Raw genomic sequence first — 24,409 nt, 5'->3', positions numbered from 1 at the left:
CAACGGTATCTTCAAAATAGTGGCTCCCTTTGATCGCTGCCCACTTGATTGTCATCAAAGCGAGCACAGCGCAGCTGAACCACCACAGACAATGTGATCCTTGTTTTCTTCCTGGCTTTCTCTATAGTGGCCTCACCTCATCTTCTTCTGTAAGGTGAATTCGGAATAAGTGGGACACTTTTTTGCACTTCCGTCTGTAACCTCTTTCGACATCTATACAACATGTTAGCCCAACACATTATACATTTCTGTAATCCTCAAGATGTTTCCTAATCACACACGCCCAAAAATATTGATGTGATATACACAGGAGACATGACACACCCATTTGTGTACAAAATCATAGTCAAAATCATATTTTCAGTTCGCATTTGGGAGACTGGGACAGCAGAATAGATCAACTGGGACACCCTTATTATAGTCCTAATTGTACCCCAATGACAATTCAATTCAATTTTGTGTGGTTAGGAAACATCAGAGAATTTCAGAAATGTATCATGTGTTGGGCTAACATGTGGGATAGATGTCTGAAGAGGTTACAGGGGACGGAAATGTAAAAAGTGTCCCACGTATTCTGAATTCAATCATATAACAGAACTAATAACAGAACTAATAACATAACTAATAACATAACTAATAACAGTACTAATAACAGTACTAAGAACAGAACTAAAAACAGAACTACAAGAAAAAATGTACAGGATATAGTACTACAAGAACCAGAGCCCGGCCTAACCTAAGTACTGGGGTTCCCCAATGTTAACGGGATCTCTTTCCTCCATTGGTAAAGCCTATAAGACTGTCCCACCTTAGCTTCTCAAGTATGTACTATTTTAGCTAGCTATGGTTGGCTAACCAAGAAAATCTCAGAATTACAAAATGTAAACATAATATTGTCAACTTTTTAATGTATTTTGATGCACCAGTTCATAGTACGCACATTTACATCCCAATGTGGCACAGTGCATTATTTATGACAGTTTTATAACCTTACCATCAAAAGACAAATGTAATTAATACTACCGTGTGCTTTGTGGTGTGAGCTTCCTGTTGGAAGCTTGCTCTGTCCCCCTCTATGATGTAACACCAATGAAGTGATGTGATTTTGATCATGTGGTTTGCAAAGGCTTAGTAACAATATCTTTGATTTTCTCTTGTCAGACCAATAAATAAACGTGTCAGAATTAAGCTGTCCCAGTTTACATGATGTCCCACTCTTTCCGAATTCATCCGACCTCACGCTTTCCTTTCTCCCTAGTTGTCTCTCCATATGTATCTTGTATTCTTCCTCCATTCATCTTCAGTTCCTGAACCAACATGTGCCATCATTGTAAATAAGAATTTGTTAACCTGTCTGGGTAAAATAAAGGTAAAACATCCTGCCACACAATACTCCCCACCACCAACCCAAACATCAGAAGAAGGATCTCACAGTGATTATATTATTAAAATATAGGACAGCCACAGACAGAAGCCTAATCCTTATTTCCTCCCGAGTTCATCATTGAATCTTCAGTACCTGTCCCAAAATCACCTCTCATCCTTCCACCACCCCCACTACACCCCCACTACCAACCCATACATCAGAAGAATCCTACAACAGTGTATATTACAAATCAAATCAATCCAATCAAATTGTATTTGTTAATTACTTCCTAAACAACAGGTGTAGACTAACAGTGAAATGTTTACTTATGGACCCTTTCCAACAATGCAGAGGGAGAAAAAAAGAGAAATAGAACAAATGGAACAATAAGGAATAAATACACAATGAGTAACGATAACTTGAACTACGGTTGGATAAACAGCTCGAGACACCATAGATAGTAGCATAATTCTTCCTTTCTCCCTAGCTCTCTGTCTGTCCTCCATTCATCCCCTTCTCATCCTGATCCTGCCACCACCCCCACAACACCCAGCACCACTACTACCAACCATACAACAGAAGACTCCTACTATAGAAATCTGTCAGTAGACTCTTACAGCAGAAATATTAGGTGGTGTAATCCCAGGTAAAACATGGAAACTGTTACTGAAAAGCTCAATTTTGGCTCTAGGTGGCTCACTGTATAAAGCCACACTGCATCACAGTCATGCCATAAACCTGCCACTGTGCGTGCGTGCGTGCGTGCGTGCGTGCGTGCGTGCGTGCGGCTGTGATATATGAGAGGTAGGGCGGGTCCTCTGAGAGTGGTAGAGTGCTAGAAAGGTTCAGACTAAGTATGAGAGATATCATCAGTAATATCAGATCAATGCTTGGTGGTATGTCATTGTTTCCCTGCCACACAATTCATCTGTCATTCCCCTGGAAAAGAGGAATTACCTATGTAATGTAAAGGGGTTTGTAATGTAATGTAAAGAGGAATTACCTATGTAATGTAAAGGGGTTTGTAATGTAATGTAAAGAGGAATTACCTATGAAATGTAAAGGGGTTTGTAATGTAATGTAAAGAGGAATTACCTATGTAATGTAAAGGGGTTTGTAATGTAATGTAAAGAGGAATTACCTATGTAATGTAAAGGGGTTTGTAATGTAATGTAAAGAGGAATTACCTATGAAATGTAAAGGGGGTTGTAATGTAATGTAAAGAGGAATTACCTATGAAATGTAAAGGGGTTGTAATGTAATGTAAAGAGGAATTACCTATGTAATGTAAAGGGGTTTGTAATGTAATGTAAAGAGGAATTACCTATGTAATGTAAAGGGGTTTGTAATGTAATGTAAAGAGGAATTACCTATGAAATGTAAAGGGGGTTGTAATGTAATGTAAAGGGGAATTACATATGAAATGTAAAGGGGTTTGTAATGACCAATGCTGGCACTAAAACTGCACTCAATGAGCTGTATATCGCCATAAGCACACAGGAAAACGCTCATCCAGAAGCTGCGCTCCTAGTGGCCGGGGACTTTAATGCAGGGAAACTTAAATCAGTTTTACCTAAGCAGGAAACACCAGCGACTTGGTCTATAAAATAAGTGGTCAGATGAAGTTGATACTAAACTTCAGGACTGCTTTGCTAGAACAGACTAGAATATGTTCCGGGATTATTCCGATGGCATTGAGGAATACACATCACATCAGTCACTGGCTTTAACAATTAGTGCATCAAGGACGTCATCCCCACCGTGACTGTACGTACATTCCCTAACCAGAAGCCATGAATTACAGGCAACATTTGCACTGAGCTAAAGGGTAGAGCTGCCGCTTTCAAGGAACGGAACTCTAACATGGAGGTTGATAAGAAATTCCACTATGCCTTTCAATGAATCATCAAACAGGCAATGGTTACTGGATACTGGATAAATTATTTGTATTGCTTTTAATATTTTTAAACGAATTTATCTTATTAACACTTTGTTCTAGCTAGCTATTTGTGTAGGTAGCTATCAAGTAAACGCAAAGCGTCAATACAGGACGAAGATCGAATTGTACTACACCGGCTCCAACGCTTGACGGATGTGGCAGGGTCTGCAAACTATTGGAGACTACAAAGGGAAGTACAGCCGAGAGCTGCCCAGCGTACAACACCATAATGCCCTGAAAGCTCATCAAAAAGCTAAGGACCCTGGGACTAAACACCTCCCTCTGCAACTGGATCCTGGACTTCCTGACGGGTTCCCCCAGGTGGTAAGGGTACGTGGTAAGGGTCCGCCACGCTGATCCTCAACACAGGGGCCCTCCTGCACTCCCTGTTCACTCATGACTGCATGGCCACGCACGATTCCAACACCATCATTAAGTTTGCTGATGACACAACAGTGGTAGGCCTGATCTCCGACAACAACGAGACAGCCTACAGAGAGGAGGTCAGAGACCTGGCCATGTGGTGCCAGGACAACAGCCTCTCCGTTAACGTGATCAACACAAAGGAGATAATTGTGGATACAGGAAAAGGAGGACCGAGTATGCCCCCATTCTCATCGACGGGACTGCAGTGGAGCAGGTTGAGAGCTTCAAGTTCCTTGGCGTCCATATCTCCAACAAACTAACATGGTCCAAGCACACCAAGACAGTCGTGAAGAGGGCACGATAAAACCTATTCCCTGATATGGCAACTGCTCGGCCTCCGACCGCAAGGCACGACAGAGGGTAGTGTGTACGGCCCAGTGCATCACCAGGTCCAAGCTTCCTGCCATTCTGGACCTCTATACCAGGCGGTGTCAGAGGAAGGCACTAAAAATGGTCAAAGACTCCAGCCACCCTAGTCATAGACTGTTCTCTCTGCTACCACATGGCAAGCGGTACCGGAGCGCCAAGTCTAGGTCCAAGAGGCTCCTAAATAACTTCTATCCCCAAGCCATAAGACTCCTGAACATCTAGTCAAATGGCTACCCAGACTATTGTCTTTGGAAAGCTGCTGCAACTTTGTTATTAACTGTAAATAGACACTTTAAAAACTCGACCTACATGTACATATTACCTCAATTTCCTCTACACCGGTGCCCCCGCATATTAACTCTGTACCGTCACCCCCTGTAACGGGGGTACTGTTATCTGTACCGTCACCCCCTGTATAGCCCCGCTATTGTTATTTACTGCTGCTCTTCTTATCTCTTACTTATTTTTGTATTTTCTTAAAACTGCATTGTTGGTTAAGGGCTTGTAAGTAAGCATTTCACTGTAAGGTCTACCTACACCTGTTGTATTTGATTTGAATGTAATGTACATTGCATGTATATTTCCCGGTACATATTACAACAGTACCACTCTTCATGGTAAGAGAATGTTACCCCATCTTGGTGTTTGTGTATTCTACACAGGCATGTTTGTGTGAAATTGTAAACCTATTTTTGTTGTGGGTGATTGACCTATGAGATTTAACCTGTATTATAACCTGTTACTGTTTCCAAAGCAACTCCTCAGGCTTTAAATAAGGTGGGTTCTCCTGTGCAGTCCAAAGCATCCATTGTGGTGTTTACTGCAAAAGAACAGTTCTGTTGTCCCCAGACAAGGTCATATTTAGCTTTGTTCTTTTGGTAATACAATTCAACAGACTGTCATTTCAGGTTGCCTTACAAACATCAATTTGCTCTCGAAAGGTGTCATGTCATTTGTATAAAAGCCGTGGTTGATGGAAGAGAAGAATGAGGCATGTACACTATCAGAAGCTGTTGTTCTACCTGTTCAGAGAAATTACTACAGATGGAAGAGCAATTTAGCACACACAGGCTCTGTCAGCTAATTCAGATGTAGCCAGGTATTCAGTAGAGTGTGTGATCTACTCAGGTTTCCCTGACTAAAAGCTTTCAGGAGAGAGTAGGACATACTAGATGTACCAACGAAAGTGTAGTGGTGGTGGTGGTGGGGGGGCATGTTCTGTTATAATCTCCACCCGGCACAGGCAGAAGAGGACTGGCCACCACTCATAGCCTGGTTCCTCTCTAGGTTTCTTCCTAGGTTCTGGCCTTTTCTAGGGAGTTTTCCCTAGCCACCGTGCTCCTTCACCTGCATTGCTTGCTGTTTGGGGTTTTAGGCTGGGTTTCTGTACAGCACTTTGAGATATCAGCTGATGTACGAAGGGCTTTATAAATACATTTGATTTATTGCACCAAGATAAAGTAAGTGGACTGTGATGTTGCAGCTTTTTTCGTCATCTGTGATGTTCATCCAAACGTCCCAGGCCTATGCTGTCTGTTTAATACTTGATTTCTGACCTGCTCCATTCTGCTCCTTCATCAACATCTTCACCACCACCATCAACATACAGAATGAACAAAGCAGCAGAGGCAGTGAGTCATCAGCACTGAGAAATAATTGTCCTTTTTTAATTTCCACTACTAGACATTGTTGGATATCTCCCAAACAAAGAGACAGATGACCGTAGTAATTTCCACTCAACACTGCTGTATTCCTAATTCTATGGTCTGGAGTGCACTATGCCGCACAGCTCTGATTCTGAATTAATTAGCATTCATCCAGGGCCTATAATCATGAAGCTTCAGAGTAGGAATGCTGATCTATGATCAGGTCCTCACTGTCCATGTAATCATATTCAGGATGATCTAAAATACAAGACTGATTCCAGATCAGCACTCCTATTCTAAGACGCCTTATGAATATGGGACCTGATGTCTTAGAGTGTTTGGCAGAATAGAACACTGACAGTATGTCAGAAGAGAACACTGACAGTATGTCAGAAGAGAACACTGACAGTGGGTCAGAATAGAACACTGACAGTATGTCTGTCACACCCTGACCTTAGTATTCTTTGTTTTCTTTATTATTTTGGTTAGGTCAGGGTGTGACATGGGTGATATGTGTTTTTGTCTCATCTAGGGTGTTTGTACTGTTTAGGGTTTTTGTAGATTTATGGGATTGTTTCCATCTAGGTGTTTGTGTAGGTCTATAGTTGTCCAGAGTGGTTCTCAATTAGAGGCAGGTGTTTATCGTTGTCTCTGACTGGGAACCATATTTCGGCAGCCATATTCTTTGGGTATTTTGTGGGTGATTGTTTCCTGTGTCAGTGTTTGTGCCACACGGGACTGTTTTGTTTCCATTTCACTTTGTTATTTCGTATTTTTGTCATGTTCAGTCTTTTCTATTAAAACAAGGACACTTACCATGCTGTGTATTGGTCTGATCCTTGCTACACCTCTTCAGACAAAGAGGAAATCCATTACAATGTCAGAATAGATCAATACAGTGTGCCAGAATATAACAATACAGTATGTCAGAATAGAACAATACAGTATGTCAGAATAGAACAATACAGTATGTCAGAATAGAACAATACAGTATGTCAGAATAGATCAATACAGTGTGCCAGAATATAACAATACAGTATGTCAGAATAGATCAATACAGTGTGCCAGAATATAACAATACAGTATGTCAGAATAGATCAATACAGTGTGCCAGAATATAACAATACAGTATGTCAGAATAGATCAATACAGTGTGCCAGAATATAACAATACAGTATGTCAGAATAGAACAATACAGTATGTCAGAATAGAACACTACAGTATGTCAGAATAGATCAATACAGTATGTCAGAATAGAACACTACAGTATGTCAGAATAGAACAATACAGTATGTCAGAATAGATCAATACAGTATGTCAGAATAGATCAATACAGTATGTCAGAATAGATCAATACAGTATGTCAGAATAGAACAATACCGTATGTCAGAATAGATCAATACAGTATGTCAGAATAGAACACTGACAGTATGTCAGAATAGATCAATACAGTATGTCAGAATAGATCAATACAGTATGTCAGAATAGATCAATACAGTATGTCAGAATAGAACAATACAGTATGTCAGAATAGAACAATACAGTATGTCAGAATAGAACAATACAGTATGTCAGAATAGATCAATACAGTATGTCAGAATAGAACAATACAGTATGTCAGAATAGATCAATACAGTATGTCAGAATAGAACAATACAGTATGTCAGAATAGAACAATACAGTATGTCAGAATAGATCAATACAGTATGTCAGAATAGAACAATGACAGTATGTCAGAATAGATCAATACAGTATGTCAGAATAGATCAATACAGTATGTCAGAATAGATCAATACAGTATGTCAGAATAGAACAATACAGTATGTCAGAATAGATCAATACAGTATGTCAGAATAGAACAATACAGTATGTCAGAATAGAACAATACAGTATGTCAGAATAGAACACTGACAGTGTGTCAGAATAGAACAATACAGTGTGTCAGAATAGAACAATACAGTATGTCAGAATAGAACAATACAGTATGTCAGAATAGAACAATACAGTATGTCAGAATAGAACAATACAGTATGTCAGAATAGAACAATACAGTGTGTCAGAATAGAACAATACAGTATGTCAGAATAGAACAATACAGTATGTCAGAATAGAACAATACAGTATGTCAGAATAGAACAATACAGTTCGTCAGAATAGAACAATACAGTATGTCAGAATAGAACAATACCGTATGTCAGAATAGAACACTGACAGTGTGTCAGAATAGAACAATACAGTATGTCAGAATAGGTCAATACAGTATGTCCGAATAGAACAATACAGTATGTCAGAATAGATCAAGACAGTATGTCAGAATAGATCAATACACTATGTCAGAATAGAATAATACCGTATGTCAGAATAGATCAATAGTGTGTCAGAATAGAACACTGAAAGTATGTCAGAATAGATCAATACAGTATGTCAGAATAGAACAATACAGTATGTCAGAATAGAACAATACAGTATGTCAGAATAGATCAATACAGTATGTCAGAATAGATCAATACAGTCTGTCAGAATAGAACAATACAGTGTGTGAGAATAGAACAATACAGTATGTCAGAATAGAACAATACCGTATGTCAGAATAGATCAATACAGTATGTCAGAATAGAACAATACAGTATGTCAGAATAGAACACTGACAGTGTGTCAGAATAAAACAATACAGTGTGTCAGAATAGATCAATACAGTATGTCAGAATAGAACACTGACAGTGTGTCAGAATAAAACAATACAGTGTGTCAGAATAGATCAATACAGTATGTCAGAATAGAACACTGACAGTGTGTCAGAATAAAACAATACAGTATGTCAGAATATAACAATACAGTATGTCAGAATAGAACAATGACAGTGTGTCAGAATAAAACAATACAGTATGTCAGAATAGAACAATACAGTATGTCATAATAGAACACTGACAGTGTGTCAGAATAGAACAATACAGTATGTCAGAATAGAACAATACAGTATGTCAGAATAGAACAATACAGTATGTCAGAATAGATCAATACAGTATGTCAGAATAGAACAATACAGTATGTCAGAATAGAACAATACAGTATGTCAGAATAGATCAATACAGTATGTCAGAATAGATCAATACAGTATGTCAGAATAGATCAATACAGTATGTCAGAATAGAACAATACAGTATGTCAGAATAGAACAATACAGTATGTCAGAATAGAACAATACAGTATGTCAGAATAGAACAATACAGTATGTCAGAATAGAACAATACAGTATGTCAGAATAGATCAATACAGTATGTCAGAATAGAACAATACAGTATGTCAGAATAGAACAATGACAGTATGTCAGAAAAGATCAATACAGTATGTCAGAATAGAACAATACGGTATGTCAGAATAGAACAATACAGTATGTCAGAATAGAACACTGACAGTATGTCAGAATAGAACAATGACAGTGTGTCAGAATAGAACAATAGTGTGTCAGAATAAATCAATACAGTATGTCAGAATAGAACAATACAGTATGTCAGAATAGAACAATACAGTATGTCAGAATAGAACAATACAGTATGTCAGAATAGAACAATACAGTATGTCAGAATAGAACAATACAGTATGTCAGAATAGAACAATACAGTATGTCAGAATAGAACAATACAGTATGTCAGAATAGAACACTGACAGTGTGTCAGAATAGAACAATACAGTGTGTCAGAATAGAACAATACAGTATGTCAGAATAGAACAATACAGTATGTCAGAATAGAACAATACAGTATGTCAGAATAGAACAATACAGTATGTCAGAATAGAACAATACAGTATGTCAGAATAGAACAATACAGTATGTCAGAATAGAACAATACAGTGTGTCAGAATAGAACAATACAGTATGTCAGAATAGAACAATACAGTATGTCAGAATAGAACAATACAGTATGTCAGAATAGATCAATACAGTATGTCAGAATAGAACAATACAGTATGTCAGAATAGATCAATACAGTATGTCAGAATAGAACAATACAGTATGTCAGAATAGAACAATACAGTATGTCAGAATAGAATAATACCGTATGTCAGAATAGATCAATAGTGTGTCAGAATAGAACAATACAGTATGTCAGAATAGATCAATACAGTATGTCAGAATAGAACAATACAGTATGTCAGAATAGAACAATACAGTATGTCAGAATAGAACAATACAGTATGTCAGAATAGAACACTGACAGTATGTCAGAATAGAACAATGACAGTGTGTCAGAATAGAACAATAGTGTGTCAGAATAAATCAATACAGTATGTCAGAATAGAACAATACAGTATGTCAGAATATACAGTATGTCAAATAGACAGTGTGTCAGAATAGAACAATACAGTATGTCAGAATAGAACAATACAGTATGTCAGAATAGAACAATACAGTATGTCAGAATAGAACAATACAGTATGTCAGAATAGAACACTGACAGTACAGTGTCAGAATAGAACAATACAGTGTGTCAGAATAGAAGAATACAGTATGTCAGAATAGAACAATACAGTATGTCAGAATAGAACAATACAGTATGTCAGAATAGAAACAATACAGTATGTCAATACAGTATGTCAGAATAGAACAATACAGTGTGTCAGAATAGAACAATACAGTATGTCAGAATAGAACAATACAGTATGTCAGAATAGAACACTGAGAGTGTGTCAGAATAGAACAATACAGTATGTCAGAATAGAACAATACAGTTCGTCAGAATAGAACAATACAGTATGTCAGAATAGAACAATACCGTATGTCAGAATAGAACACTGACAGTGTGTCAGAATAGAACAATACAGTATGTCAGAATAGGTCAATACAGTATGTCCGAATAGAACAATACATTATGTCAGAATAGATCAAGACAGTATGTCAGAATAGATCAATACACTATGTCAGAATAGAATAATACCGTATGTCAGAATAGATCAATAGTGTGTCAGAATAGAACACTGAAAGTATGTCAGAATAGATCAATACAGTATGTCAGAATAGAACAATACGGTATGTCAGAATAGAACAATACAGTATGTCAGAATAGATCAATACAGTATGTCAGAATAGATCAATACAGTCTGTCAGAATAGAACAATACAGTGTGTGAGAATAGAACAATACAGTATGTCAGAATAGAACAATACCGTATGTCAGAATAGATCAATACAGTATGTCAGAATAGAACAATACCGTATGTCAGAATAGAACACTGACAGTGTGTCAGAATAAAACAATACAGTGTGTCAGAATAGATCAATACAGTATGTCAGAATAGAACACTGACAGTGTGTCAGAATAAAACAATACAGTGTGTCAGAATAGATCAATACAGTATGTCAGAATAGAACACTGAGAGTGTTTCAGAATAGATCAATACAGTATGTCAGAATAGAACACTGACAGTGTGTCAGAATAAAACAATACAGTATGTCAGAATATAACAATACAGTATGTCATAATAGAACACTGACAGTGTGTCAGAATAGAACAATACAGTATGTCAGAATAGATCAATACAGTATGTCAGAATAGAACAATAGTGTGTCAGAATAGATCAATACAGTGTGTCAGAATAGAACAATACAGTATGTCAGAATAGAACAATACAGTATGTCAGAATAGAATAATACCATATGTCAGAATAGATCAATAGTGTGTCAGAATAGATCAATACAGTATGTCAGAATAGATCAATACAGTATGTCAGAATAGAACAATACAGTATGTCAGAATAGAACAATACAGTATGTCAGAATAGAACAATACAGTATGTCAGAATAGAACACTGACAGTGTGTCAGAATAGAACAATAGTGTGTCAGAATAGATCAATACAGTATGTCAGAAGAGAACAATACAGTATGTCAGAATATAACAATACAGTATGTCAGAATAGAACAATACAGTATGTCAGAATAGAACAATACAGTGTGTCAGAGTAGATCAATAGTGTGTCAGAATATAACAATACAGTATGTCAGAATAGAACAATACAGTATGTCAGAATAGATCAATACAGTGTGTCAGAATAGATCAATACAGTATGTCAGAATAGAACAATACAGTATGTCAGAATAGAACAATACAGTATGTCAGAATAGAACAATACAGTATGTCAGAATAGAACAATACAGTATGTCAGAATAGAATAATACAGTATGTCAGAATAGATCAATAGTATGTCAGAATAGATCAATACAGTATGTCAGAATAGATCAATACAGTATGTCAGAATAGAACAATACAGTATGTCAGAATAGAACAATACAGTATGTCAGAATAGAACAATACAGTATGTCAGAATAGAACACTGACAGTATGTCAGAATAGAACACTGACAGTGTGTCAGAATAGAACAATAGTGTGTCAGAATAGATCAATACAGTATGTCAGAAGAGAACAATACAGTATGTCAGAATATAACAATACAGTATGTCAGAATAGAACAATACAGTATGTCAGAATAGAACAATACAGTATGTCAGAATAGAACAATACAGTATGTCAGAATAGATCAATACAGTATGTCAGAATAGAACAATACAGTATGTCAGAATAGAACAATACAGTATGTCAGAATAGAACAATACAGTATGTCAGAATAGATCAATAGTGTGTCAGAATAGAACAATACAGTATGTCAGAATAGATCACTACAGTATGTCAGAATAGAACACTACAGTATGTCAGAATAGAACACTACAGTATGTCAGAATAGAACACTGACAGTAAGTCAGAATAGAACACTGACAGTAAGTCAGAATAGAACACTACAGTAAGCCTCTGTGGATGGGTGAGGGTGCAGGGGGCAGATGAGCACACCTGACAAATTCCTGTAATTTGTAATAATATATGCCATTTAGCAGACGCTTTTATCCAAAGCGACTTACAGTCATGTGTGCATACATTCTACGTATGGGTGGTCCCGGGAATCGAACCCGCTACCCTGGCGTTACAAGCGCCATGCTCTACCAACTGTGCTACAGAAGGACCACGTATCTGTACGGACCTCAAACATCCAGGTAACTACTTCCCCTCCATCTGCACTCTGGCCCTACTGACCTCTTCACCCTTCTCCACCCCTCCACTCCACCTCCCTCCACCCAACCCCAAACACACTCGCCCCAGTCCCTACATCCACACCTGTTTCCCATCGCCATTGACTACTAGGTCATCTGTAATTTGTACAGGGCTTTCAGTTCATGGAATGCTACATCAAGACATATATTTCACATTACCGTCACCTAGGCCATAGTCTTGTCCAAAGCAACTTACAATAAGATCATCATATTGCATCTATTTGGTACAGTGCTTAAGGTTGATGTGACTGCCACCTGACATCTATAGCTTATTTTACGTTAGTCATGTAGTTTTATACAGAGCGACAAATAATATATGCATTATACGGCATGTGTGGTGATAATTGACAACAACAATTTATGCTACATTTGGAGGTCATGTGTTGTCATAGTTATGGCTGGATCTCTATTTAGCAATGTGATGAGAAGACATACAGAAAGAACAGATAGTGAAAGAAGAGATAGTGAAGGAAGATGAAGAGAGAGTGAAGGAAGAGAGAGTGAAGGAAGAGATAGTAAAAGAAGAGAAAGAGAAAGAAGAGAAAGAGAAAGAAGAGATAGTGAAAGAAGAGAAAGAGAAAGAAGAGATAGTGAAAGAAGAGAAAGAGAAAGAAGAGATAGTGAAAGAGAGCAGGAGAGATGGTAGGAAAAAACAAATGGAAAGAGACAGAGGAGGAGAATGGAACATAATGATAATGAGAGAGTGATTGTGTGTGTGTGTGTGTGTGTGTGTGTGTGTGTGTGTGTGTGTGTGTGTGTGTGTGTGTGTGTGTGTGTGTGTGTGTGTGTGTGTGTGTGTGTGTGTGTGTGTGTGTGTGTGTGTGTGTGTGTGTGTGTGTGTGTGTGTGTGTCAGAGGCAGGGTGGTTAATGGATATTACAGTGTGAGATAGACACTTGCCCGCAACAACAATGGTTTACTTGATCTTACCAGAGAGCAGTATTGAGCAGCATTTGGGCTGTCTTTCTCAACTTCAATTAAGTCATAATAATATGAGAGAGAGAGAGAGAGAGAGAGAGAGAGAGAGAGAGAGAGAGAGAGAGAGAGAGAGAGAGAGAGAGAGAGAGAGAGAGAGAGAGAGAGAGAGACAGAGAGAGAGAGAGAGAGAGAGAGAGAGAGAGAGAGAGAGAGAGAGAGAGAGAGAGAGAGAGAGAGAGAGAGAGAGAGAAGAAATAAATAAATAAATGAGGATACTGGCTTTGTCGTGAATATGAATTTCTGAAAACCCTATTTCACCAGTAGGTGGTGCCTTTTGTTGAGCCAACTTCCCGGGAACATCTCTGGACCTTAGTGATAGCAGATTTATTCCCTGAGTTTCTTCACTACAATGTTCTGTGATGAGACAGGTTTCCTGTTTTGTAATGACAGTTACAATTGACAAAACAGGTTATATGAATCTCGACAGCACATAGCTGGTTTAATGACTGAGATGATGACTCTGGCACAGAGGTGATGCAATGATGAAGGGAAACATGTTTATAAATGGAAGCACTCTCTCTCTCAACACTGTTGGTGAAGTGTTGTTATGATCTAGTTATGACGAGGAGGTTGTGTTCTGGGAATTCTATTGTCCCTTAAATAAACAAATCATTCTTTGGAAAAAATAATTTGTCAAAATGACTCAATAAGACATAACAACCATTCACACACACACAAACATGCTCCAGGCTTTCCAAGAAAAATAACAAATAGCACACTGTCTTTCTCTTTCTCGTTCTCGCTCCTCCCCTCTCATTCTCTCTCTTCCCCCGCCCCCCCTCTCTCCACCCACTCCTCCCCCCTCTCTCCACCCACTCCTTCCCCCGCCCCCCCCCCTCTCTCCACCCACTCCTTCCCTCCCCCTACTCTTCCTCTATTTTTAGCCCAGTCCTGCAAAACAGAAATCCTGACAGATCTATAGGGATAAACCTGGAGTCCAGGTTAACCTGAGCATCAATGAAGACTCAACAGCTCTGTAAACACCTCACAAGCAGTAATTGTGTTATGGTCAAATTAAAGGGACAGTTCAGCTAAATGACATATTTAGATATGTGTTTCCTTACTTTGAAAGCAGTCTATCCCTTTAAACTTCTTAGCCAAAACAGAGTTATCCTTTCTTCAATCAAAACCTTATACCAAGAGATGACAGAAAGAGAGGATTTTCACATCACTGCTTTAAATAACCTTTTTTACTGCAGTGGGCTAAATCAGGGTCACACAGAGTGGTTCTTGGTAGTCAAACAAATCTACTTTGAAACAAAAGTATACACCTCACACACATGGTTATGGGCAACAACAAAAAAAGAAGATGCCAGATAGGAAATGTATTTCAATATTACACTTCATATACATCCCAGAAGACTGAAATATAACAAAACTGTTTGACATAGAAACAAACACCAGATTTTCGGTGGGTTTAAAAAAATAATGTTTTTTAATTATGAAATTATGAAAAATATGAATAACATTCCACCCATGAGGCCACTAGGTCATTCGACTGCAGGAAAGGTGTACTACAACAATTAAAATTAAAATATACACGTTCAGACAGACATAGAGTATAAATATACAAATAGATCTACAGTTGTATTCACCACAGAATAATGGGCAGAGAGACATACATTTTCTGTCACTAGTGACAAATAAACAGCATTGGTTTCAGCAGACAGACATGGCTGTCCACTATTTGTTAAAGACATCCCTCACCCGGAGTAGAGGTAGATGTCCCTCTTTTTCTCTCTTCTCTTTTGCAGCACAATCATCATTCCATCTTTACATCACCTCATACCAGGGACGTGTTCATTAGGCACCGAACGGAAGAAAACAGACCGAAGTAGTGTGGAAGTGCCTGAACTTATCCAATGAGAAACGTTAGTTTTCATATTCCGTTGTAAAATCTTTTGCTACAGTGTGCCCTAATGAATACGACCTAAGTGCTATTCAAGTATCACATCAAGTACTACTACGTACTGTATATATGATTACATAACAAGATGTTCTCCTCAGAAGCAAGCACACAGCTGAACTCACACAGCTGTATACACACACAGTACATCCAATCAAATCAAATGTATTTATATAGCCCTTCGTACATCAGCTGATATCTCAAAGTGCTGTACAGAAACCCAGCCTAAAACCCCAAACAGCAAGCAATGCAGGTGTAGAAGCACGGTGGCAAGGAAAAACTCCCTAGAAAGGCCAAAACCTAGGAAGAAACCTAGAGAGGAACCAGGCTATGTGGGGTGGCCAGTCCTCTTCTGGCTGTGCGGGGTGGAGATTATAACAGAACATGGCCAAGATGTTAAAATGCATGCATGGTGTTCAGAGACCTACGTGTCGGGACTGTGCGTATCCGTGTGCGTGCGCATGTGGGTGTCGGTGTGTGTCCATGTCTGTGTTTCAGTGTGTGTCGTTAGAATGACAGCCTAACTGCTTGTGACTGTATTCCCTGCACATAGCACTTTGTGGTCCATTTCCCTCAATGAAATTGCACAACTCTCTTCTCAGAGTGTGAGAGAGAGAAACATAAATGGAGAGAGAGATAGAGAGAGAGAGAGAGAGAGAGAGAGAGAGAGAGAGAGAGAGAGAGAGAGAGAGAGAGGTTACAATGTAATCATCAGTAAACATCAGAACCACCTGGGGCCTTGTCTGTCTTTCTCTCTTCTAAAGGATTCTCAGAGCGCTGCCTACAAATCATCTCTTTTATAAATATCCCACCCTGCTTCTTTTGAAATTCAGACTTGGCTTCCTTTCTATTTAAAACGATGTTATGTGACTATTTGTGGCAAAACGTCACCAGAGACTCATGAAATAAATATGTTCCTCGGGCTTCTTTAATCGTGTTCAACTAGTGCAAGAGGAAAAAAAGGAAATTCAACAGGGACCCCCTCTTAATCAGAACAAGTCCAGTTTTACCATGACTTCAGCAGTGCATGGCTGGATGAACCAAGTCTCTGGTCAGGGAAAGGAACATTTTAAAGCTCGTCTCTTGACATCAGAGAATTTTTTTTGCAGTATTCAAGCACATTTCCTGCAATTCTACACATTTTGTCATGAGGCAGATACAACTTTGCCGTTTTAAAGGCCCAGTGCAGTCAAACATTATATTTACAGTGAGGAGAACAATTATTTGATACACTGACGATTTTGCAGGTTTTCCTACTTACAAAGCATGTAGAGGTCTGTAATTTTTTATCATAGGTACACTTCAACTGTGAGAGACGGAATCTAAAACAAAAGTAAGATTTTTAAGTAATTAATTTGCATTTTATTTATGATAATGCTGTAAGAGCTGTTCGAAAAGTCCTCCTAAAATGTCATTATGTTTTGATCGGATGGAGTTTTGTTCTGCCTAGCAGTAAATGTGTTAATAGACCAATAAGAAAGAGAGTTCCAAACCTCTATGCCAATAACAGCTATTTTTCACTTTTCCCCTTCCCAGGTGTCTGCAGACCCCACTTTGAGAACCCCTGCTCTAGCGTTTCTAGCCCAAGACTAAGAGCGTCTGGGGTTAAGTATAGACTTGGGATAACCACATGTGAAAAGGCCTTTTGAAGCTAGCCTGCTGGTAGCAGGCCTGTTTGAGCTTCAGCCTGACTCCTTGGTCGTGTCCGTTGTCATGCCAAACTCCACTAACAATGTATGGCATGCCGTGACGACGCAAGTCAGTAGAGCTGGCTGTAAAGCACATAGAATTATATACACATCCCACTGTGGCCACACTGGTTGTATCAATGCTGTTTGCATGTCATTTCAATGAAATTACGTTGAACGGATCAATGCGGAATAGACATTAAATTAACGTCTGTGCCCAGTGAGAGTACTGGAGGAGCCAGCTACTTCAGCCAGTAAAGCCACTTGTTATTCTGTCCAGTAACAAAAAGGACAAGAAGGCAGCATTCCTATTCTGTGGCTGAAAGCCAGGACCACTGCCTTGATCCTGCGCCAGAGCAGCCAGAGTTCAGAGACATTTTCAGTGCCGTTTCCATTAAAGCATTCTAACTACGAATAATAATAATATTCAGTTCAGCATGACCAGTGGTGGAAAGTACTTAAGTAAAAATACTTTAAAGTACTACTTAAGTAGTTTTTTGGGGTACCTGTACTTTGCTTTATTATTCATATTTTTGACAACTTTTACTTCACTACATTCCTAAAGACAATAATGTACTTTTTACTCCATACATTTTCCTTGACACCCAGAAGTACTCGTTGCATGTTGAGTGCTTAGCAGGACAGGAATATGGTCCAATTCACGCACTTATCAAGAGAACATCCCTGGTCATCTCTACTGCCTCTGATCTGGCTGACTCTCTCTCTCTCTCTCTCTCTCTCTCTCTCTCTCTCTGTTCTCTCTCTCTCTCTCTCTCTCTCTCTCTCTCTCTCTCTCTCTCTCTCTCTCTCTTCTCTCTCTCTCTCTTCTCTCTCTCTCTCTCTCTCTCTCTCTCTCTCTCTCTCTCTCTCTCTCTCTCTCTCTCTCTCTCTCTCTCTCTCTCTCTCTCTCTCTCTCTCTCTCTCTCTCTCTCTCTCTCTCTCTCTCTCTCTCTCTCTCTCTCTCTCTCTCTCTCTCTTCTCTCTCTCTCTCTCTCTGTTCTCTCTCTCTCTCTCTCTCTCTCTCTCTCTCTCTCTCTCTCTCTCTCTCTCTCTCTCTCTCTCTCTCTCTCTCTCTCTCTCTCTCTCTCTCTCTCTCTCTCTCTCTCTTCTGTTCTCTCTCTCTCTCTCTCTCTCTCTCTCTCTCTCTCTCTCTCTCTCTCGCCTTTTCACACTATTGTGCCAATCTGAACCATACTGCGTTAGTTCATCAAGCGCAGTAGAGCTCACCTCAGTTTGGCTGGGTTGAAGAATAGAGGATATAAGACAAAGCTGTACTGACTAACACGTTCAATAGAGGACATAGTTACAGTACATTCACACACAATAAGCTGCAACATATTCAGGACAAAGGCAAAAGCAGGAGAAAGGGCTGATCCATGCCATTGCATGTCTATCCTACTACACTAGACATGTAACCATAGAGCTGAGGCTGACCTGTGAGTGGAGAGAGTCTGCGTCTTTATTGGCACCCTTTATTGGCACCCTTTTCCCTATATATGGAATAGGGTGCCATTTGGGATGCAGACCGAGTCTTTGGCACTGAAAGGTTATGTATCTGATTTCTCTTTATGAATAGACACATTTAACACCATGCTAGATGCCATTGGTGTTCTATGGGACTGGATCAATACTTGGCTAATCAATGACACTTTTCTCAAGGGGAGAGCCCATTCAAAACAGGCACCGCTCCAGACTGAAGGCCAGACTCCCTTCTCTACCTCTGTTCACGTGTATGTGCATTCTAATCTACATCCATTTAACTCTCTCTACGCATCCAGAGATACACTGTAGTAGTCAAGACAACCATCAATATGTTAGTTCTATATCATCAAGACAACCGTCAATATGTTAGTTCTATCGTCAAGACAACCGTCAATATGTTAGTTCTATCGTCAAGACAACCATCAATATGTTAGTTCTATCGTCAAGACAACCATCAATATGTCAGTTCAATCATCAAGACAACCATCAATATGTTAGTTATATCGTCAAGACAACCATCAATATGTTAGTTCTATTATCAAGACAATCAGCCCAAGTGGTGGTCTCAGTAACACTGTGTAGCCTCGCCTATTCATTCTCAGAACATCTATTGAGAGAAGCTAGATGAGTACACCTCCTCTATTCCCTAATGACACAAACCTGTACAGATCCTTTTAAAACACTGATTCATCAGTACGAAATGAGGATGGTCCAATCAAATCAATGCCATTAATAAATCCTCACCACCGCAAGAGAGGGTTTCCAGATCACAGAGCAGTTTCCTCATTTTTCACGAACATTGAGGAAAGAGAGGAAAGGATGGAAAACCGGTCTTGGTGTGTATTTGCGTGTGTGTGTGTCTGCGTGTGTGTGTTTGCTTGCGTATGTGTTTGCGTGTGTGTGTGTTTGTGTGTGTGTTTGTCGTGCTGCAGTAGTCCCAGTCTCCTCCAGTGGTCAGTCACAACGGGGTATTCCACGAGAGATGAGAAACATGGTGAGGGGGGAGTAGGACATGTTTGAATGGTAATAGTAATGTGAGGGAAGGAGGGTTGTCTCCCCCTGAGATAGCTGTCTGTCTGTCAGGGTCGAGGGAGGAGAGGGAGAGGAGGAGAGAGAGGGAGGAGAGGGAGAGGAGGAAAGAGAGGGAGGGAGAGGAGGAAAGAGAGGAGAGAGGGAGAGGAGGAGAGAGAGGGAGGGGAGAGAGAGGAGGAGAGGGAGGGAGAGGAGGAAAGAGAGGGAGGGAGAGGAGGAGGGGAGAGGGAAGAGAGAGGAGAGGGAGGAGAGAGAGGGAGGAGAGGAGAGGGGAGAGGAGGAGAGAGAGGAGAGAGGGAGGAGAGGGAGAGGAGGAGAGAGAGGGAGGAGAGAGAGGGATGAGATAGAGGGAGGAGAGAGAGGGAGGAGGAGGAGAGAGAGAGGAGGAGAGAGAGGGGGAAATTCTCAGAAGAGCAGATGGAAACGGGTAACACGCAAGTCAGAGCCTTTTTCCATGATCCAGCTCTCCAGTTCTCTGCTCCACTCGCTCAAGGCACTGGAAAGGGGACGGGAGGGGTCCCTCAGAGTGGAGTGTCACCAAGTCAAAGTGTCCCTCGCTGGAATGTCCCCCCAGCAGTAATGTCCTTCATTTATCCCATCCTGTCCCCTGCTCGCTCTCTCTCTTTCTCTCTCTGTGAGAGAGGAGCTGAGGTCCTACGACTGCAGAAAAACTGACAGAGGTCAATGCTCATAGTCACACTACAGTGTGTCAGGTGTGCAGTGCAGTCACTCAGCTCTCTCCACTCCACTGTCCACTCTCAGAATGGCTGCATGGAGAAAAACATAGTGGAAAATGCCATTATGTCACTTTTTCACTGCGAGGATTAATACCAGTGCTGGACCTAAAAACTCAGACTTTTGTGTTACCAATGGCTGAGGCAGAGACATGGTTTCCTTTGGGCCTTTATGACTCCATGTGGAATATTCTCCTCCTTGGTCTGTATTCCACAGTCTAGAATAGTAGTCTTTTCTGTGCCTCAGAAAGGCACAAAGGCACAGACAATGACCTACTACTGTAATACTGAAGGGACTGGTCACTCTGTTCTAGTGTAATAGTGTAGATGTGTGATTTCTTTGTTCCGTACATTAGTTCTTACACTGGAAAAAGTCCACAGGTTCTGTACATACTCTTTCGGTCCAGTAGAATGTCTTTCTTGCACACACACATACACACACTTACACAAATACACTCGCACAAATAAACACATCATTTTCCTGCCCTCTCCTGCTCCTCTTCTCGTCCCTCTACCACCAGCTGCCAGTAAGATCCTGGCGGACTCAGGTTCCACTCTCCCGTTGCGTAAAAAAAGCCCAAACACATTGCTGCAGTGTCACAGGACGAGTGAATGACGCGGGGCACTGACGCGGGTGCACTCCTCTTTCGGCCCGGTGTCGAGTTGCCGTCGCTGGCCCACTTTTCACCGGTCGGTCGGCTTGTCACCTGTCCTGGCTGGGAGGAATGCCGCGACTGACACGGCCGGTGACGGCAGCACTGACTCCGGCAGCAGCTCGGCATAGCGGATTAAGTGTCTGTGTGGCTCCCGCTGCGTGTGTCAATGTGTGTGAGGGGGTCTCAGGGTGTGTGTGTGCATGTCTCCTGAGAGGTTGTTTTGACACTGGACACCTGCTGTCCGACTGTAAAAGCTTGTGTGTGTGAGGAGGTGGTGAACCCGCATGCCAGACCCATCCGTCTCTCTCTCCCTCTGTCTCTCTCTCCTCAGAGTTCCACAGGTACTTCCTCCGCCCGTCTGTCTGTCCGTGAGCCCTCATCCTCGCCAAACCTCTTCCCGAGTCCTCATCCTCCTCCTCTCCACACCACTTCCTGTGTCCTCGTCCTCCTCCTCTCCACACCTCTTCCTGAGTCCTCATCCTCCTCCTCTCCACACCACTTCCTGTGCCCTAGTCCTCCTCCTCTCCACACCTCTTCCTGAGTCCTCGTCCTCTCCACACCTCTTCCTGAATCTTTGTTTTTCTCCTCTCCACACCTCTTCCTGAGTCCTCATCCTCCTCCTCTCCACACCTCTTCCTGTGTCCTCGTCCTCCTCCTCTCCACACCTCTTTCTGAGTCCTTGTTTTTCTCCTCTCCCCACCTCTTCCTGAGTCCTTATCCTTCTCCTCTCCACAACTCTTCCTGAATCCTCCTCTCCACACCTCTTCCTGTGTCCTCCTCATCCTCCTCCTCTTCACACCACTTCCTGTGTCCTTGTCCTCGTCCTCTCCTCGTCCTCTCCTCGTCCTCTTCCTGAGTCCTTGTTTTTCTCCTCTCCACACCTCTTCCTGAGTCCTTGTCCTCCTCCTCCACACCTCTTCCTGAGTCCTTGTCCTCCTCCTCCACACCTCTTCCTGAGTCCTTATCCTCCTCCTCTCCACGCCTATTCCCGAGCTATGAGCTGAGCCAAGAGCAGCTAGGCTCCATAAAGACTAGGGAGGGCTGGTGGTGGTGGCTAGCCCACCCCCCGGCGGTGCTCCCTTCCTGGGTCTTCTCTCCTCTCATGTCCCTGTGTGGTCAGAATATCCCAGGCTCCATAAAGACTAGGGAGGGCTGGTGGTGGTGGCTAGCCCACCCCCCTGGCGGTGCTCCCTTCCTGGGGCTTCTCTCCTCTCATGTCCCTGTGTGGTCAGAATATCCCAGGCTCCAGGTGTTCCTCACAAGGGGCACTGCTCTGAGGTAAAGGAGCTCCCTCCTCCTCCTCCGGCTCCTGAAGCCCTCTCTTTCTTTTTCCTCTTCTTTCTCTTGTGGACCGTCCAGCAGGCGACGGCGGTCAGTGTCAGCACCAGTCCGGCTATAAGCAACACTACCGTCACCACTTTGGTCAGGGGCAGGTCATTGTATGTGTAAGTAACAGCCGTGCCCGACACACCGATCACCAACGAGATGATGCCAAAGGGGAAGATGCAGCGATACCAGGACTTCTCCATGCCGCCCGTGGCCTGGGAAAGGCGCTCCAGACTAGATAGGACCTCCAGGCCTTTGGGCCCCTGGGCTTCCAGCTGGCTCAAAGACTGATTGTCTTGTCCAGGGGTCGAGGCTCCTGGGGGCTGGGTTGGAGGCTGGCAGGCCAGTTTGCTAGTGGTGCAGCCCATCCTGTTGGACTAACCTGGCCTTCCGCAGGGGGAGAGGAGGTGGAGGCTGGAGATGCAGACCAGGCAGCAGATCCTCCTGGAGCTGCCTCTGCCTCAGCTATCTTCTCCTCAGTAGTAGTCAGCACTGGCCTGGAGCAAGAAATAGAGACAACAGAGACAACTCTGACTCTGTCTCAGAGCACAGAGGAGAAAGGGAGGAATAGGTAGAGTGGGAGGTATTGTGAGGTTTTGGTCATAAAGCGCAGAAATCCTACTCACTCTCCCTGTCTCTTCCTCCCTCTCTCTCTGTCTCTCTGCTGCGTCTGCCCTGCTTGCTGCTGATTCTCTGGCAGCACATTGTACACTATGCTGCCGGGACTGTAGGGGGATATATAAGGGGCCAGCGGAGGGGGTGGAGCCAGGGAGAGGAAAGTGGGCGGAACAAAGCCTCAGATTGGCCACAGCACATGTGATGTCAAAGACCGGGGCAGGGAGGAATGGGGAGTGGTGGGAGAACAGGAAGCGGGAGGAGAGAAGAGGAAGGGGGAAGGGAGAAGAGGAGAAGAACAGTTTAACTGCTCCCTCTCCGTCTCGTCTCTCTCCATCCTTCCTCTCCTTTATTCTCTTTTTTATCTCCATGTGGTAGAGAGAAAGTATCCCCTGGAGAATAGAAGAAACACCTACTGCTACGTTTTCTGCAGGGAGGGGAGCATGACTCTGCCAGGATTCAACTATAGAAAAGATACCAGCAGAATGAGGTAGAGATAGCGTTTCTGTTTGATCAGAGTAGGGAGAGGAAGGGGAGTGTTTGGAGTGTCTGCCACCTCTCTCTCTCACACACACCTCGCCGCAACGGCACAGCTGTATCACGCTCAACATACTAATGATATAACAACGGCATTCCCACTGCACCCTGCCACAACACAGAGGGACACACACACAGATACATTTAGAAACACATTCACAGACAGACATACAGTCCATATATGAAAACCTATATTTATACCAACAAGATATCACAGTCGGACTTCATGCCCCAACGTCCTTGGACAAATGTTTATTTTTGACGAGTAAACTGACTTCATCTCCCAACGTTCTGTGACAAACACAGAAACAACTCTAGTGTGAAGTGTAGGCATTCATTCTGACGGGGTTAATTAGGGGTGAAGGTTTGGGATAGGGATGAAACAGAGACAACTCAGACTTGGTATATTGTTGTGGACGGATGGTGGAGTGGCAATGAGCTCCTGCTCTGTAGACTGTGGGTTGAATCCCAGTACAGGGATCTTGGGCTGGTTCTGACAGTGTCTCCCGACATCCAGTGGACCTGCACAAATGCACGAATTTCGCCTTGGATCTGGTGATCCTTCTGATTTCTACACAGATGCACGTAATAGTAAACACACTCAGCACCC

The 24,409-nt window shown here is 41.8% G+C and overlaps 1 protein-coding gene across 1 annotated transcript; it reads right to left on the bottom strand.

The window, feature by feature from the left end:
• Positions 1-18,421: 18,421 nt before the first annotated feature.
• LOC127924068 (transmembrane protein 100) lies at positions 18,422-23,346 on the bottom strand. The gene is made up of 2 exons (XM_052508446.1): positions 23,274-23,346; positions 18,422-23,144 (listed from the first exon to the last, which is right to left on the bottom strand). The coding sequence occupies exon 2, from the start codon at positions 23,013-23,015 to the stop codon at positions 22,578-22,580; it is 438 nt and encodes a 145-aa protein (XP_052364406.1). The 5' UTR covers positions 23,016-23,144; positions 23,274-23,346; the 3' UTR covers positions 18,422-22,577.
• Between the last annotated feature and the right edge of the window lie 1,063 nt (positions 23,347-24,409).

This window comes from Oncorhynchus keta, unplaced genomic scaffold (assembly GCF_023373465.1).
Source record: "Oncorhynchus keta strain PuntledgeMale-10-30-2019 unplaced genomic scaffold, Oket_V2 Un_contig_3627_pilon_pilon, whole genome shotgun sequence".
NCBI classification, from domain to species: Eukaryota; Metazoa; Chordata; class Actinopteri; order Salmoniformes; family Salmonidae; genus Oncorhynchus; species Oncorhynchus keta.
This window is presented reverse-complemented; position numbering and strand designations above follow the sequence as displayed.